Source organism: Jaculus jaculus, chromosome 18, assembly GCF_020740685.1.
Source record: "Jaculus jaculus isolate mJacJac1 chromosome 18, mJacJac1.mat.Y.cur, whole genome shotgun sequence".
NCBI classification, from domain to species: Eukaryota; Metazoa; Chordata; class Mammalia; order Rodentia; family Dipodidae; genus Jaculus; species Jaculus jaculus.
Genome location: NC_059119.1, coordinates 63,349,800 through 63,363,073, shown reverse-complemented (window position 1 = coordinate 63,363,073; position 13,274 = coordinate 63,349,800). Strand labels below are relative to the sequence as shown.

General features: G+C 43.2%; 1 protein-coding gene across 6 annotated transcripts in view; it reads right to left on the bottom strand.

Moving 5' to 3' along the window:
* Positions 1–11,043, bottom strand: part of Kidins220 (kinase D interacting substrate 220) — a 101,866-nt gene extending 90,823 nt beyond the window's left edge. For all 6 annotated transcript variants that reach the window (XM_045137618.1, XM_045137614.1, XM_045137616.1 and 3 more), the window contains exons 1-4: positions 10,885–11,043; positions 5,857–5,995; positions 2,150–2,248; positions 1,061–1,159 (exon numbers count right to left, since the gene is read on the bottom strand). In XM_045137618.1, the coding sequence (XP_044993553.1) occupies positions 1,061–1,159; positions 2,150–2,248; positions 5,857–5,964 (306 nt within the window). In that variant the 5' untranslated portion in view covers positions 5,965–5,995; positions 10,885–11,043. The remainder of the gene's footprint in view (positions 1–1,060; positions 1,160–2,149; positions 2,249–5,856; positions 5,996–10,884) is intronic.
* Between the last annotated feature and the right edge of the window lie 2,231 nt (positions 11,044–13,274).

Sequence of the window (13,274 nt, the reverse complement as noted above, 5' to 3'; positions counted from 1 at the left end):
CTAAAGAAGAAAAAAGGGAGCATATAAAGTTGGATCATTTTCAAAAATAAATGTTCCACAACCAAGAAAAGAAATCAAGAAAAATGAGTTTAGAATTTTAAACTCTGAAAATAAACTGAAAAGAGAGACATTATAACATCAGGGTTTAAAACATTCTTGAGGGTCATTTCAATATCAAACCCAAATCCTAAAAATATTAAAATTAAAATATCATCTTAGACATAAAATACAGTATCGGGCTGCAGAGATGGCTTAGTGGTTAAGGTGCTAGCCTGCAAAGCTAAAGGACCTCGGTTCGATTAACCAGGACTCACAAAAGCCAGATGCACAAGGTGGCACATGCATCTGGAGTTCATTTGTAGTGGCTGTAGACCCTGGCATGCCCATTCTCTCTTTCTCTCACTTTACCTCTTTCCCTCTCTCAAATAAATAAAAATAAAATATTTTAAAAAATACAGTATTGTCGGGTGTGGTGGCGCATGCCTTTAATCCCAGCACATGGGAGGCTGATGTAGGAGGATCACTGTGAGTTTGAAGCTATCCTGAGAACAAGTGAATTCCAGGTCAGCCTGGGCTAGAGTGAGACCCTGCCTTGAAAAACAAAACAAAACAAAACAAAGCAAAGCCAGGCGTGGTGGCGCATGCCTTTAATCTCAGCACTCAGGAAGCAAGAGGTAGGAGGATTGCTGTGAGTTCGAGGCCACACTGAGACTACATAGTATATTCCAGGTTAGCCTGGGCTAGAATGAGACCCTACTTCGAAAAATCAAAACCAAAACAAAACCCCAAAACCAAAAGACCAAAAACAAAAACACAAACAAAATTTCATAGTTATCTATTAATCTTCATAATATCTCAGCTGATGAGTATAATAATTTTTTTTACTTAAAAAGGAGAGCCTTTATAAAGCTGGCTGGTGTCTGTCCCCTCACAGCAAGTAGGAAAGCAGCCCCATCCTTTTACAGTGAGTTTTTAAAGGCAAAAACCACATTCCTTTACAGTGACCTGTCCCTCACTCTTCAGCCATCCCTGAGTGTAATGTCATAGACGATGCCCATACCATGTCACGGTGCTCCAGATCAACCCCACACTTCAGTAGCTCCTCCACAACATGGATGTGCCCTTCTTTTGATGCAGATATAAGTGCTGTCCAGTTATCCTAGGACACATATACGAAATGGCAAGTTTTAAAATCAGAAACAACATTCTAAAGTAAGAAAACATATTTGAATTGGCATACCAAATGATCATACCAAACTGACATAATAAGACTTACCCTAAGTTTCTGTACGACAATACTGAAGCTTTAAGAATTTAGCTATCTACTTGTATCGATACTAATAGCATACACATACTTTCATAACTGTTTGTTCAGTCTTCTCCCTGGGCCACTAATTACATACTATGTTTTTTAAAGAGGAGAAAAGATAACCACCAAATCCTCAAGGATAATCCTTGCAGCTAAGCAACTGCAACTACAAACTTAAATTAAAGAGCCCATAAACAGATGTGAAAACACACACAAAGGCTATTAAAGCACAGCTACCTCATATGGCAAGTAGAGAAATAATGTAATAGCCAGGGGTGGTGGTGCATGCCTTTAGTTCCACTACTTGGGAGGCAGAGGTAGGAGGGTTGCTGTGAGTTTGAGGCCAGCCTGAAACTACACAGTAAAATTCCAGGTCAGCCTAAGCTAAAGTGAGACCCTACCTCGAAAAACCAAAAAGAAGGGAAGAAATAATGTGATAAAGAACTATTATTCTCCTTTATTTTTAAAATAAAGGATACAAGTACCCTATTTTTTCTTTATGGAAATGATTTAGTTAAAATGGCCACTTAATTAAAAAGACTGCAACTATGTGAAGCTTTAAGAATTTAGCTATCTACTTGTATCGATACTAATAGCATACACATACTTTCATAACTGTTTGTTCAGTCTTCTCCCTGGACCACTAATTACATACTATGTTTTTTAAAGAGGAGAAAAGATAACCACCAAATCCTCAGAACAATTCAAAGAACACAGAAAAATTCAGAGGAAATGCTTCAAAAAAAAAAACAACCCTGATGTTGCACAGGATACGTATTTCTGAAAGCACAATCTTTAGCCAAGGAAAAGAGGATGAGGAGTAAGTTCCTTAGCACATACCAAGTCTTCCAGAGTGCAGTTGGCTCCGTTCTTAATCAGCTCCTTCACAATTTCCAGGTTGCCCTGCTCAGCAGCTATCATCAGAGGAGTCTGGCCACACTAGGGAATATAAGATGGGATGTGGTGAGGTGGTATGCTCCACTGAAAACTCTGTTAAGAATACCATGCTTGGGCTGGAGAGATGGCTTAGTGGTTAAGGCGTTTGCCTGCAAAGCCAAAGGACCTTGGTTCGATTCTCCAGGACCCATGTAAACCAGATGCACAAGGTGGTGCATGCATCTGGAGTTCATTTGCAGTGGCTGTAGACCCTAGTGTGCCCATTCTCCCTTTCTCTGTCTCTCTCTCAAGTAAATAAACAAATAAATAAAAATAAAATATTGAAAAAAAAGATTATCATGCTTGAGTTTTCATGAAGGTATGTTATGTACTAGTTCTTTAATTGTTTTGTTGTTGATTTTTTGTTTTTTGGTTTTTCGAGGCAGGGTCTCTCACTCTAGCTCAGGCTGACCTGGAATTCATTCTGTAGTCTCAGGGTGGCCTAGAACTCATGATGATCCTCCTACCTCTGCCTCCTGAGTGCTGGGATTAAAGGTGTGTGCCACCATGCCCGGCTTAGTTCTTTAATTTATAAGCAGCTTTCAACCTTTAAATTTGGTTTACTAGTAACTTAAAGTCATAGGCTGGGTATATAGATCAATGGCAAGGCAGTTAGTTGCTTAACATGCACAAAAGAATGGAGAATTTGAAACATACCTTCTTCCCTTCTAATCTATCAAAATTAAAGGATATTATAAAAATCCATTGGTACAGGGCTAGAAGGAATGGCTTAGAGGTTAAAGCGTTTGCCTGAAAAGCCAAAGGACCCAGGTTCGATTCCCCAGGACCCACATTAGCCAGATGCACAAGGGGGCACATGCGTCTGGAGTTCGTTTGCAGTGGCTGGAGGACCTGGCATGCCCATTCTCTCTCTCTCTCTCTGTCTCCCTCTTTCTCTGTCAAATAAATAAATAAAAATAAAGTATTTTTTAAAAATCCATTGGTACAATACAGATATTAGAGCCAAGAAACTCTGAATCCAAGGCCCTGATGATGCATGAATTTATATAATAGTCTTTAAAATAATTCCAACGACTCAGAAGAATTTTTTGGTCTTGACATCACAGTTGTATTTCAGGTATTTCACACAGATGGGACAGATGGGATGAACTTACTCATTAGACTAAGATATTAAGACGTACATAAATCTTTATAATACAAATAAGATGGCTTTAACGTGATTGATTAGGACTACTTATCACATGAAAGACGTGAACAGTGATAGCTTCCTCTTATGGAAACTGTCAGCTGCCTACCCAGCATGCACAAGGACAGGATTTTGTGAGAGTGGTTACATGCTCAGCTAAAAAGTCCCACATGGTTCAGCCTGGCTGGTGGCTGGCAACGATCCTGCGACTCTTGTTTTCAGCTGGTTTGGCGGGCAAACCTTCTCAAGCAGTTCAGCTGGCCTGCACCCTTTTCTCTGCCATGGACAGACGGCCAGAGCTCTACCACAATGACTGAGGCGAGACAGCTGGCCCAAATACAAGTGGCCAGCAAAGCCAAAGAGATCCTCGCTCCTCAGGGTGCCCTGAAGCCTCTCCCCAAACCTTCGAGTGAGTCTGTTTCGTCAAGTGAAAAAATGAAAGGCTTCATTTGTCTAAATCATTGTTTTGAAAGTCACTGTGTGTAAGCCAAAGCAAGTCTTTACTGAAAAACCTCTGGTGTCCCACCACACAGGTAGTTTCAGGAAAGGTTGCCAGGAAGTTTTATTAGATTTCAAAAGACAAGTTCAGTTGAGTCTTAAAGACTATTTATAGAATTTTCTACTTCATGTTTAACTACCCTAGTAACTACAGTTGTAATGAGTAACTTACTTTAATGGAAACTCTATCCTTTGTTTTTATGAAAAACAATCATGAAAGGTCCTTTCTACAAATTCCAAGCCTACTGCTTTCCAAAAAAAAAAAAAAAAAAGTATTACAAAACCCACCTAACCCCTTGTTACTGTTCAAATAGAGCCCTCAAAGTTCATGTGCTGGGAACTCAATGGAGCAGTGATGAGATGCAGGGACGAGGAGCTCAGACCACATGAATGGTGAAACCCATCACAGTAAGAGTGACAACCTGAATAAATGGTGACTTTGTCTTCCCTCCTCTCATTCTCTTTCCTGTGCTCTCCCCAGTGTAAAATGCTTTCTGCCCTTCTAGGATTCAGCAAGAAGGCTCTCACCAGGTGCCTTCCTCTTGCCTTCCTCTTGGACTTCCTAACCTCTAAAGCCACAGAAAGAAACCGCTGCTCAGACATTACCTAGTCTGTGGTACACTGTTATAACAGTAGTGTGGGTGTGTATGGTGGGGTTCTCTGCTACCTACAAGGAAACAAACACACTATGCACCAAATGAAGGTACCTCCTTTGTCTCAGTTCTATATGCCTAATTCAAGTATTTTTTTTCCTTCTTATTGATTGCTAAGATCCCATTTCTACTTATTTGTGGGAATGAGACTCAAGTAATCATCACTCTTTAAAACTGTCACTCTGAAAGGGTTATACTTCCTCCAATAACTGGACAGCACTAAAACTCCAAGGTCTGCAAATGACCAAGGAAGAAAGTTGAGGCTTCACTGAAAAAAAATTCCTAATTTAATCTAGTTACTTTATTTGTAGGAAGATGAAGTTTCAAACATTCTATAAGTTTCACAGAAGCACTCTGGTTTCAGGAATCAAACCCTGAATATTGATTATTCATTAGAGGGGAAAAAATGTCAATCAGAAATCTAGCTTCAATATTTAATCAATTATATAGGTTAAAATGTACTCCAAAAACAACTTGAAGTATTTTTTTTGTTGTTGTTGTTTATTTGAGAGCAACAGAGAGACAGAGAGAGAGAGCAACAGAGAGAATGTGTGCATCAGGGCCTCCAGCACTGTAAACAAACTTCAGATGCATGCGCTACCTTGTGCATCTGGCTCACGTGGGTATTGGGGAATTGAGCCTCGAACCGGGGTCCTTAGGCTTCACAGAGAAGCGCTTAACTGCTAAGCCATCTCTCCAGCTCAAAGTACTTTTTTTTAATGTTTGCTTATTTGAGAGAGACAGACATAAAGAAAGAGGCAGATATAGAGAGAGAATGGGCACACCAGGGCCTCCAGCCACTGCAAACGAACTTCAGACACATGTGCCCCCTTGTGCATCTGGCTAACGTGGGTCCTGGGGAATCAGGCTTTGAACTGGGGTCCTTAGGCTTCACAGGCAAGCACTTAACTGCTAAGCCATCTCTTCAGCCCAAAGTATTTTTTTTTTAACATTTATTTATCAGAAAAAGAGGCAGGGAAAGAGAGAGCGAGGGGGAAAAAGACAAAATGGGGGCACCAGGACCTCTAGCCACTGCAAATGAACTCCAGACGCATGCACCACCATATTTGCATCTGGCTTACATGGGTTCTGGGTAATTGAGCCTGGGTCCTTAGGTTTCACAGGCAAGCACTTTAACCACTAAGCTCTTTCTCCAGCCCTATGATGTATAACTTGATGATCTCTTATCATCATAATTATATCATGAATACAGCCCTCTATCGCTAGCCCATCTTCATTCTTAGCACGGTATCTTATGAAGAATAGGAAGCCTACAAATACTTGGGAAAGAAATTTTAGAAATGTGGCCTTACCTCATTCCTCTCATCTACATCTTTGCATTTTTCAAGAAGAGCTTTCAGAGCAGGGATATTTTCTTCTTCCACATAATTTATCACACTCTGTGATATTAGAACCGACATTTTCACAGAAATCTACAGATCTTTATTTCACCTATTAAAAGTAAACCAGACAACATCATTTCAGGTTGGAAATAAATCAAATTACTATTAAATATATTTTCATTTTAACATTACACTTGTACAAATATATCTGCAAGGACAGAAGTAAATAACAGGCCCCATGCCTCAGCTATTTGCAACCTGAATTTTAATTTTGTAAGTGTTAACTATGAGGTGGCAACAAGAGTCCTTGATGTTTTATTTTTACAAGTTTCTGAAAGTTAAAAATTACTTTACTTTAAGTTGGGTGTGGTGGTACATGCCTTTAATTCCAGTAGGAGGATCACTGTGAGTTAAAGGCCAGCGTAAGATTACATACAGGTAAGCCTGAGCTAGAGGGAGACCCTACCTCAAAAAACAAACAAACAAACAAAGCTGGGCATGGTGGCACCGTACCTTCAACCCCAGAACTTGGGAGGCAGAGGTAGAGGATTGCCCTGAGCTCAAAGTCACCCTGAGACTACGTAGTGAATTCCAAGTCAGCCGGGGCTAGAGCAAGACCCTACCTTGGGGAAAAAAAAAAGAATTACTTTAAAAATAAAAATTTTAAGCTGAGCGTGGTGGTGCACCCTTCTAATCCCAGCATTTGGGAGGCAGAGGTAGGAGGATTGCTGTGTGTCTGAGGCCAGCCTGAGACTACATAGTGAATTCCAGGTCAGCCTGGACTAGAGCGAAACTCTACCCAAAATAAAAAATAATAAAATGTAAGCACACACAGCCTTAATCTGGGTCAGTACCTCTCACCACCACACTGCCACACAAAAGCGGAGCGAGCACAGAAAAGTGGCTACACTACATCTACCACTCATGAAAACAAAGAATGAAAATTGTAGTTTTCCAAATCTTGTTACTTCCTTCCCACACTCTGTTATATGACTTATACATGTGTCACCTTTGAGTGCTTAGAACATAAAAAGGTTATCATTTATATCCTTGCTTTAGACTAAGTTTAAGCAGAAAAATGTTAGTAAAACAGTTTTGAAAAACAAATTGAAGCTGCTTTGCCTTAACTACCCACCCAAAAGATGCTTTTTGAACTAGCATTGTACAGAAAAATCATCTATTTTGTCATATAATTACATGAAAATGCATGGATTCTATATGGCTACGGCAGTGGCAGTTCAATGTAACAAAAGTTCATTGGCAACCTATAACTTGCAGCGCTTCATGGGATGGTTTGTGACAAGCCGAATAAGACATTATTCCTGCCTTATGGAGGCTTGGTTATCTAAATTACTGAAGGCAGAGAAAAGCGTAATGGCCAAAGGTGAAAATGCATGAAATACGATTGGCAAGACAGTGGTAACTGTTGGAGCTAGGGATGGGTAATAAGGGCTTATTGAATGATTTTCTAAATTGTGTTTTGGGGGGGGGGCAAATAGCATGATGGGCTTTGCTGACTGTCCAACAGTATACTCTTTGAAATATGGCACATCCATCCTTCCCTTCTGTATTGTTAAAGTTTCTTAAGGGGAGAAACTTCATAAGTCCTTCACAAGTTCAGAATCACCTTAGTTTCTTGTACATATGAAAGAACTCATACATGTTTGTTGGGCTGAAAACCTGACATCCCACTTATTTTCAATGAGAACACAGTCTGCCATAACTGTAATTCCATCAGCCAGACTTCTAACTAAACAAGCAAAACAAGTTTATTCTCAAGCATACCCAATAAAATTTAGATTATGTTCTTAAAGGCCATATCTTCCAGTCCTACCCTCAGAAGCATAATTTTGAGTATGTGTGTGTGTGGGGGGAGGTGCTGGGGCTCAAATAAAGCATCACTTTTATTTTATTTTATTTTATTTCATTTGAGAGAGAGAGAGGTAGGAGAGAAGGGACATGCCAGGACCTTTAGCCACTGCAAGGAACAAACGCCAAACACGTGTGCCACTTTGTGCATCTGGCTTTACATGGGCACTAGGGAACTGAACTAGAGTGGTTAGGCTTTGCAGGCAAACACCTGCCATCTCTCCAGTCCAAGCATCATTTTTAATTAGGCCCACTTTCCCTCTTTATTTATTTATTTATTTGAGAGAAAGGGAGAGAATATAGGCACACCAGGCACTCTTGTCATTGCAAATAAACTCCAGATGCATGAGCCATTTTGTGTATCTGGCTTTACATGGGTACTGGGAATTAAACCAAAGCTGGCAAGTTTTGCATCTGCTGAACCATCTCCCCAGTCCCCACTTTCCCTCTTTTGTTAAAATTTTTATTAACATCTTCCATGATTATAAAAAAAATATCCCATGGTAATTCCCTCCTTCCCCCCTGACACTTTCCCCTTTGACCACTTTCCCTCTTAAATGAATCTTCAATAAGCTCTGTTCTCTATTAAAAACAGATACCGGGCTGGCAAAATGGCTTAGTGGTTAAGACGTTTGCCTGCAAAGCCCAAGGACCCTGGTTTAATTACCCAGGATCCACGTAATCCAGATGCACAAGGAGGCACATGCATCTGGAGTTCGTTTGCAGTGGCTAAAGGCTCTGGTGCACCCATTCTCTCTCTGTCCGCCTGCCCCCCTTCTCAAATAAATAAATAAATAAAATATTTTTTAAAAATACCCAAGCCAGGCTTCGTGGCTCAAGGAGGAGTCCTTGGGAGGCAGAGTAAGGGTTGCTCTGAGTTCGAGGTAAGACTGGAAGTACAGAGTGAGTTCGGGTCAGCCTGGGCTACAGTGAGACCCTACCTCAAAGAAATAAAACAACAACAAACAAACAAAACAAAACCAAGGTCAGCCTGGGCTACAGTGAGACCCTACCTCAAAGAAATAAAACAACAACAAACAAAACAAAACCAATACCCTTAGCTCCACATCCCCTGGCTCTCTAGTCATTCCCAGAAATTATCTGTCAACTTCAAGTCACTCTCCTTACTTTCACAGGCATCAGGATCTCCTCCCCACCCACTTTTGCCTGACCTACAAAATAAAGTCAATTCTCCAGCGAGTCTTTGTTGGCAGCCTCCTCCCCTTCCCACACCAGGTAAGTGTACACCAAGCAACGGCCTGGAGCGTGCTGACTGAGTTACGATGTACCACACACCCCGGTGAGCATGATCTGAGTTGGATATTAACTGCAAAGTGAGAGCCACGACTAGAAAATGACAGCCATTTAGCTCTGTATCTCTTCACGGATCAAGGTTGTTTCTGCTTTGTTCTTATGTCTCCAGAATCTATGACGGGCCTAGAATAAACTGAGAATCTTAAAAACTGTCAACTTGACTAACTAATTAGATTTTGAGGCAGGTGGTCATAGGGAGAGAACACAGCTATGAACAGAGGGACCCTCCCTAAGTATGGCCCCTGAGAGAAGCAGAGGACATGGAGTTACGTGGCTGTGTTCCTGAACTCTCATTCACTCAGTCCAGTAGGTTTCCTTTTCCCTGAGGGTTCTGTTTTGTGCCTTCTTTTTTTTTGTTTTTTTTGAGGCAGGGTCTCACTCTAGCTCAGGCTGACCTGGAATTCACTATGTAGTCTCTGGGTGGCCTTGAACTCACAGCTATCCTCCCACCTCTGCCTCCAGAGTGCTGGGATTAAAGGCGTTCACCACCACACTGGGCTGTTTTGCGCCTCCTAAACAGTCCTAACATAGGGGCTTGTGCAGCGCTTCAGCAAAAGCAGAAAGGGGGCAGCACACTCATACAGAATCCCAGAAAAATTCATCTCGTAGCAGTGCATGCATTCACAACCAAGACTGGACAACAGAACTCTAGTCACCAGTCAGGGATTCACCAAAACAGCCAGCTTGCCTAGAGGAGAGGGGCCTGGCAGTGGGAAAATAAATGGAAGCATAATTTCAACAACACAAAATCCCAAGTATTTGAGTTTTCTGAACCACCAAAATACCCAAAGGAGATACTATGGATGGAAAAATAAATCATGTAACTGGAGAGGGGGTGGAGGTCAAAGATGACTAAACAGCATGAGGCTGGAGATGGTTTTGCTGACAGACCTGCTAACCTGCCACCATTTCGCCTGGGTGAGTGGGGCTGTGGGGTGCTTTGGCCAAACTGAAGGTTAAATACTCTCCAAGAAATAAGAATTCTGGAAATCATGAGGCTCAATGAGAAATGTGGAAATCCATTCACAAAGCATAAAAAGATTCTTAAACTGGTACATAGCAAAATTTGTAAAGCTGGTCAAACATTACATACAGTCTCTTCCCCCAGAGAACCCCATTCAGTAATCTATGTAGCTGCTCAGCAACTGGCATTTTAACAAGCACTCCAAACTGATTCTGCCGAAGTAGTCCATTCTAGTCAAGCTAGAGAACAAAGAATGCACCCTACCAAGGTTTTTTTTTTTTTTTAACCTTAGCACTGCAGATATCCAACCATGCTTCTTTTTTTTTAAAGTACAGTTTTTTGTTTTTTTTTTAAATTTAAATGTCTGATTTCTTATGTTGTCAAAAGTGGGCAAGGACAAACATGTCGCAATCACCCCAAAAGGTGTTTCCTGAGCCGCACCCCAGCTAGCCCAATAAAATAGGGATTTCTGAAAAGCAAATAAAATTGCATTAAAAACAAACAAACAAGCAGCCTATCTAGGGAGCAGAAGCAGTATCATAGTTATTAAAAAATATATTTAAAAGGCTTAAAGCAATTTGAAAAACAAAAAGACAAATTCCATCCTTGCTGGCTGACAAAATCATGGACGCGTCCTCAGGATTTGCTGTTTTTTTTTTTTTTTCCTTTTGCAAGGCGTTTAAAAATCCTGCACAGGACAAAGGAGCGATGGAGTCGCACAGGACCAGGGCTGCGCCCGCCGCAGGGCCTCCCCGCCCCATCCCCTCCCGGCCTCCGTACGTCCCGCCCGAGCCTCAGCTCCACGGCCCGCGGCGCCGACCCTGCCCTCCACCCGTCACCTCCGCACTGACCGTCTCCGCAGGCTGCACGACTGCGTCTACCAGCTTGGCAGACCCCTGGCTCCCGCTGCACCGCCGGCCGGCCGTGTCACAGGACACCACAGGACAAGATCGCGTCTCTCGACGTCTCGCCCGCGCCACACCCGGCGGCCATTTCCCTGCAGCGGGCGAACTGACAGATCACGTGACCGCGCAGCGGGCGGGGGCCGGTGGCCACGCCCCCAGAAGGGCGGGGCTGGAGCGGAGCCGGGGCTGGAGCGGAGCCCGGGCTGGAGCGGAGCCGGGGCTGGAGCGGAGCCGGGGCTGGAGCGGAGCCCGGGCTGGAGCGGAGCCGGGGCTGGAGCGGAGCCGGGGCTGGAGGGCCTGCAGGCAGGAACTGCCTGGCTTTGGGCTAGCTTTTCACCCCTCATCCCGCCTCCCGCTCTCCATTCTCCACATGAGTGGGAGATTTTGTCTTTTTAAATATATCTTATTTCTATTTATTTATTTCAGAGAGAAAAGAGGCAGAGAGTGAGAGAGAATGAGTGCACCAAGGCCTCCAGCCACTGCAAAGGATGCTTGTGCCACCTTGTGCAACTGGCTTACGTGGGGCCTGGGGAATCAAACCTGGGTCCTTTGTCTTTGTAGGCAAGCACCTTAACTGCTAAGCCATCTCTCCAGCCCTTGTTTTGTTTTTGACACAGGGTCTCATGTAATCCAGGCAGAGCTCGGATTTGCTGTGTGGTCAAGGATGACATTGAACTGATCCTCCTGCCTCACCTGCCAAGTGCTGGGATTGCACGCTATACACCTTAAGCCTGCTGTATTTCTTGACAAGTGCCCAGGCAATATTGTCAGTCCCTCATTTTGTCTGTCTTCTCCTGCTGCCTGTGGCTTACGCATCCAGTCCTGAGTGTGCACAGCTTCCCTTGACCTTTTTGTCCTCCCTGCTGTCCTTCAGCACTCCTTCCAACTCTGGTGCCCCTTCCAGGTGCCACTCCTTCCTGCCTCTTCAGATGGTTATCTCAGACAGGTCACAAAATGCCATGGATAGTTCCCGTCCACCTCTGCTGGACCCCATTATCAGCTTCCTCCTGAATACGTTCCCTTTGTTGGGATTTTTTTTCTTCTTCTTTGAGGTAGGGCCTTGCTCTAGCCCAGGCTGACCTGGAATTCACTCTGTAGTCTCAGGGTGGCCTTGAACTCATGGCAATCCTCCTACCTCTGCCTTCCGAGTGCTGGGATTAAAGGTGTGTGCCACCACACCTGGCACAACCACCTTTTTATTCATCCTCCACTTTAAAAAAAATTTTTTATTAACAACTTCCATGATTATAAAAAATATCCCATGGTAATACCCTCCTTCCCACCACTTTTCCTTTGAAACTCCATTCTCCATCATATCCCTCCCCTTCTCAATTAGTCTCTCTTTTATTTTGATGTCACGATCTTTTCCTCCTATTATGTTGGTCTTGTGTAGGTAGTGTTGGGCACTGTGAGTTCATGAATATCCAGGCCATTTTGTGTCTGGGGGGGAGCACGTTGTAAGGAGTCCTACCTTTCCTTTGGTTTTTATATTCTTTCTGCCACCTCTTCCGTAATAGATCCTGAGCCTTGGAAGGTGCCTCCACCTTTTTCTTAAAGCAATATTTTATTTTTATTTATTTACTAGAGACAGAGAGAAAGAGGGAGAGAGTGAGAATGGGCATGTCAGGTCCTCTAGCCACTGCAAACGAACTCCAGAAACATGTGCCACCATGTGCATCTGGTTTATATGGGACCTGGAGAATTGAACCTGGGTCCTTAGACTTCACAGGCGCCTTAAACGGTAAGCCATCTCTTCAGCCCCTCCACTTTTTTTTGTCAATAGCCCATGTTTCTATCTAACCTCTCATGCAAGCCTACCAGGCCCTCTGCCCACTAGCTATAATCCCAGCAATGGAGCTGGGTTAGAAAATCCACCCTACAGGCTGGAGAGATGGCTTAGCAGCTAAAGTGCTTGCCTGCAAATCTAAGGACCTAGGTTCAATTCCCTAGTACCCATGTAAACCAAATGCACAAGTGGCACACACATCTGGAGTTCATTTGCAGTGGCTGGAGGCCCAGACACAACCATTCTCTCTCATTCTAATATGCCTCTTCTTCTGTCTTTCTCTCAAGTAAATAAACAGTTAGGTCCAGAGAGAGCTCTGCCTCCCAGGAGTGAGCCAGCCAACCCAAATACCTGTCTTTAGGGATCATACACTACAAGGCAGCAGGAGAGAGAACTGGTGGGTTGCCTAGCTCAGTGGGTGTGAGCTTTGCAGAAACACCCTGGAAACTCAGTGAAGAACTTTCAAAGCTGGTCTCCCAGTCCCAGATCCAACCCAGCCACCTGGACCTTGCCCCTCTCTACCAAGCACAAAACCTGGAGATGCTCAGTG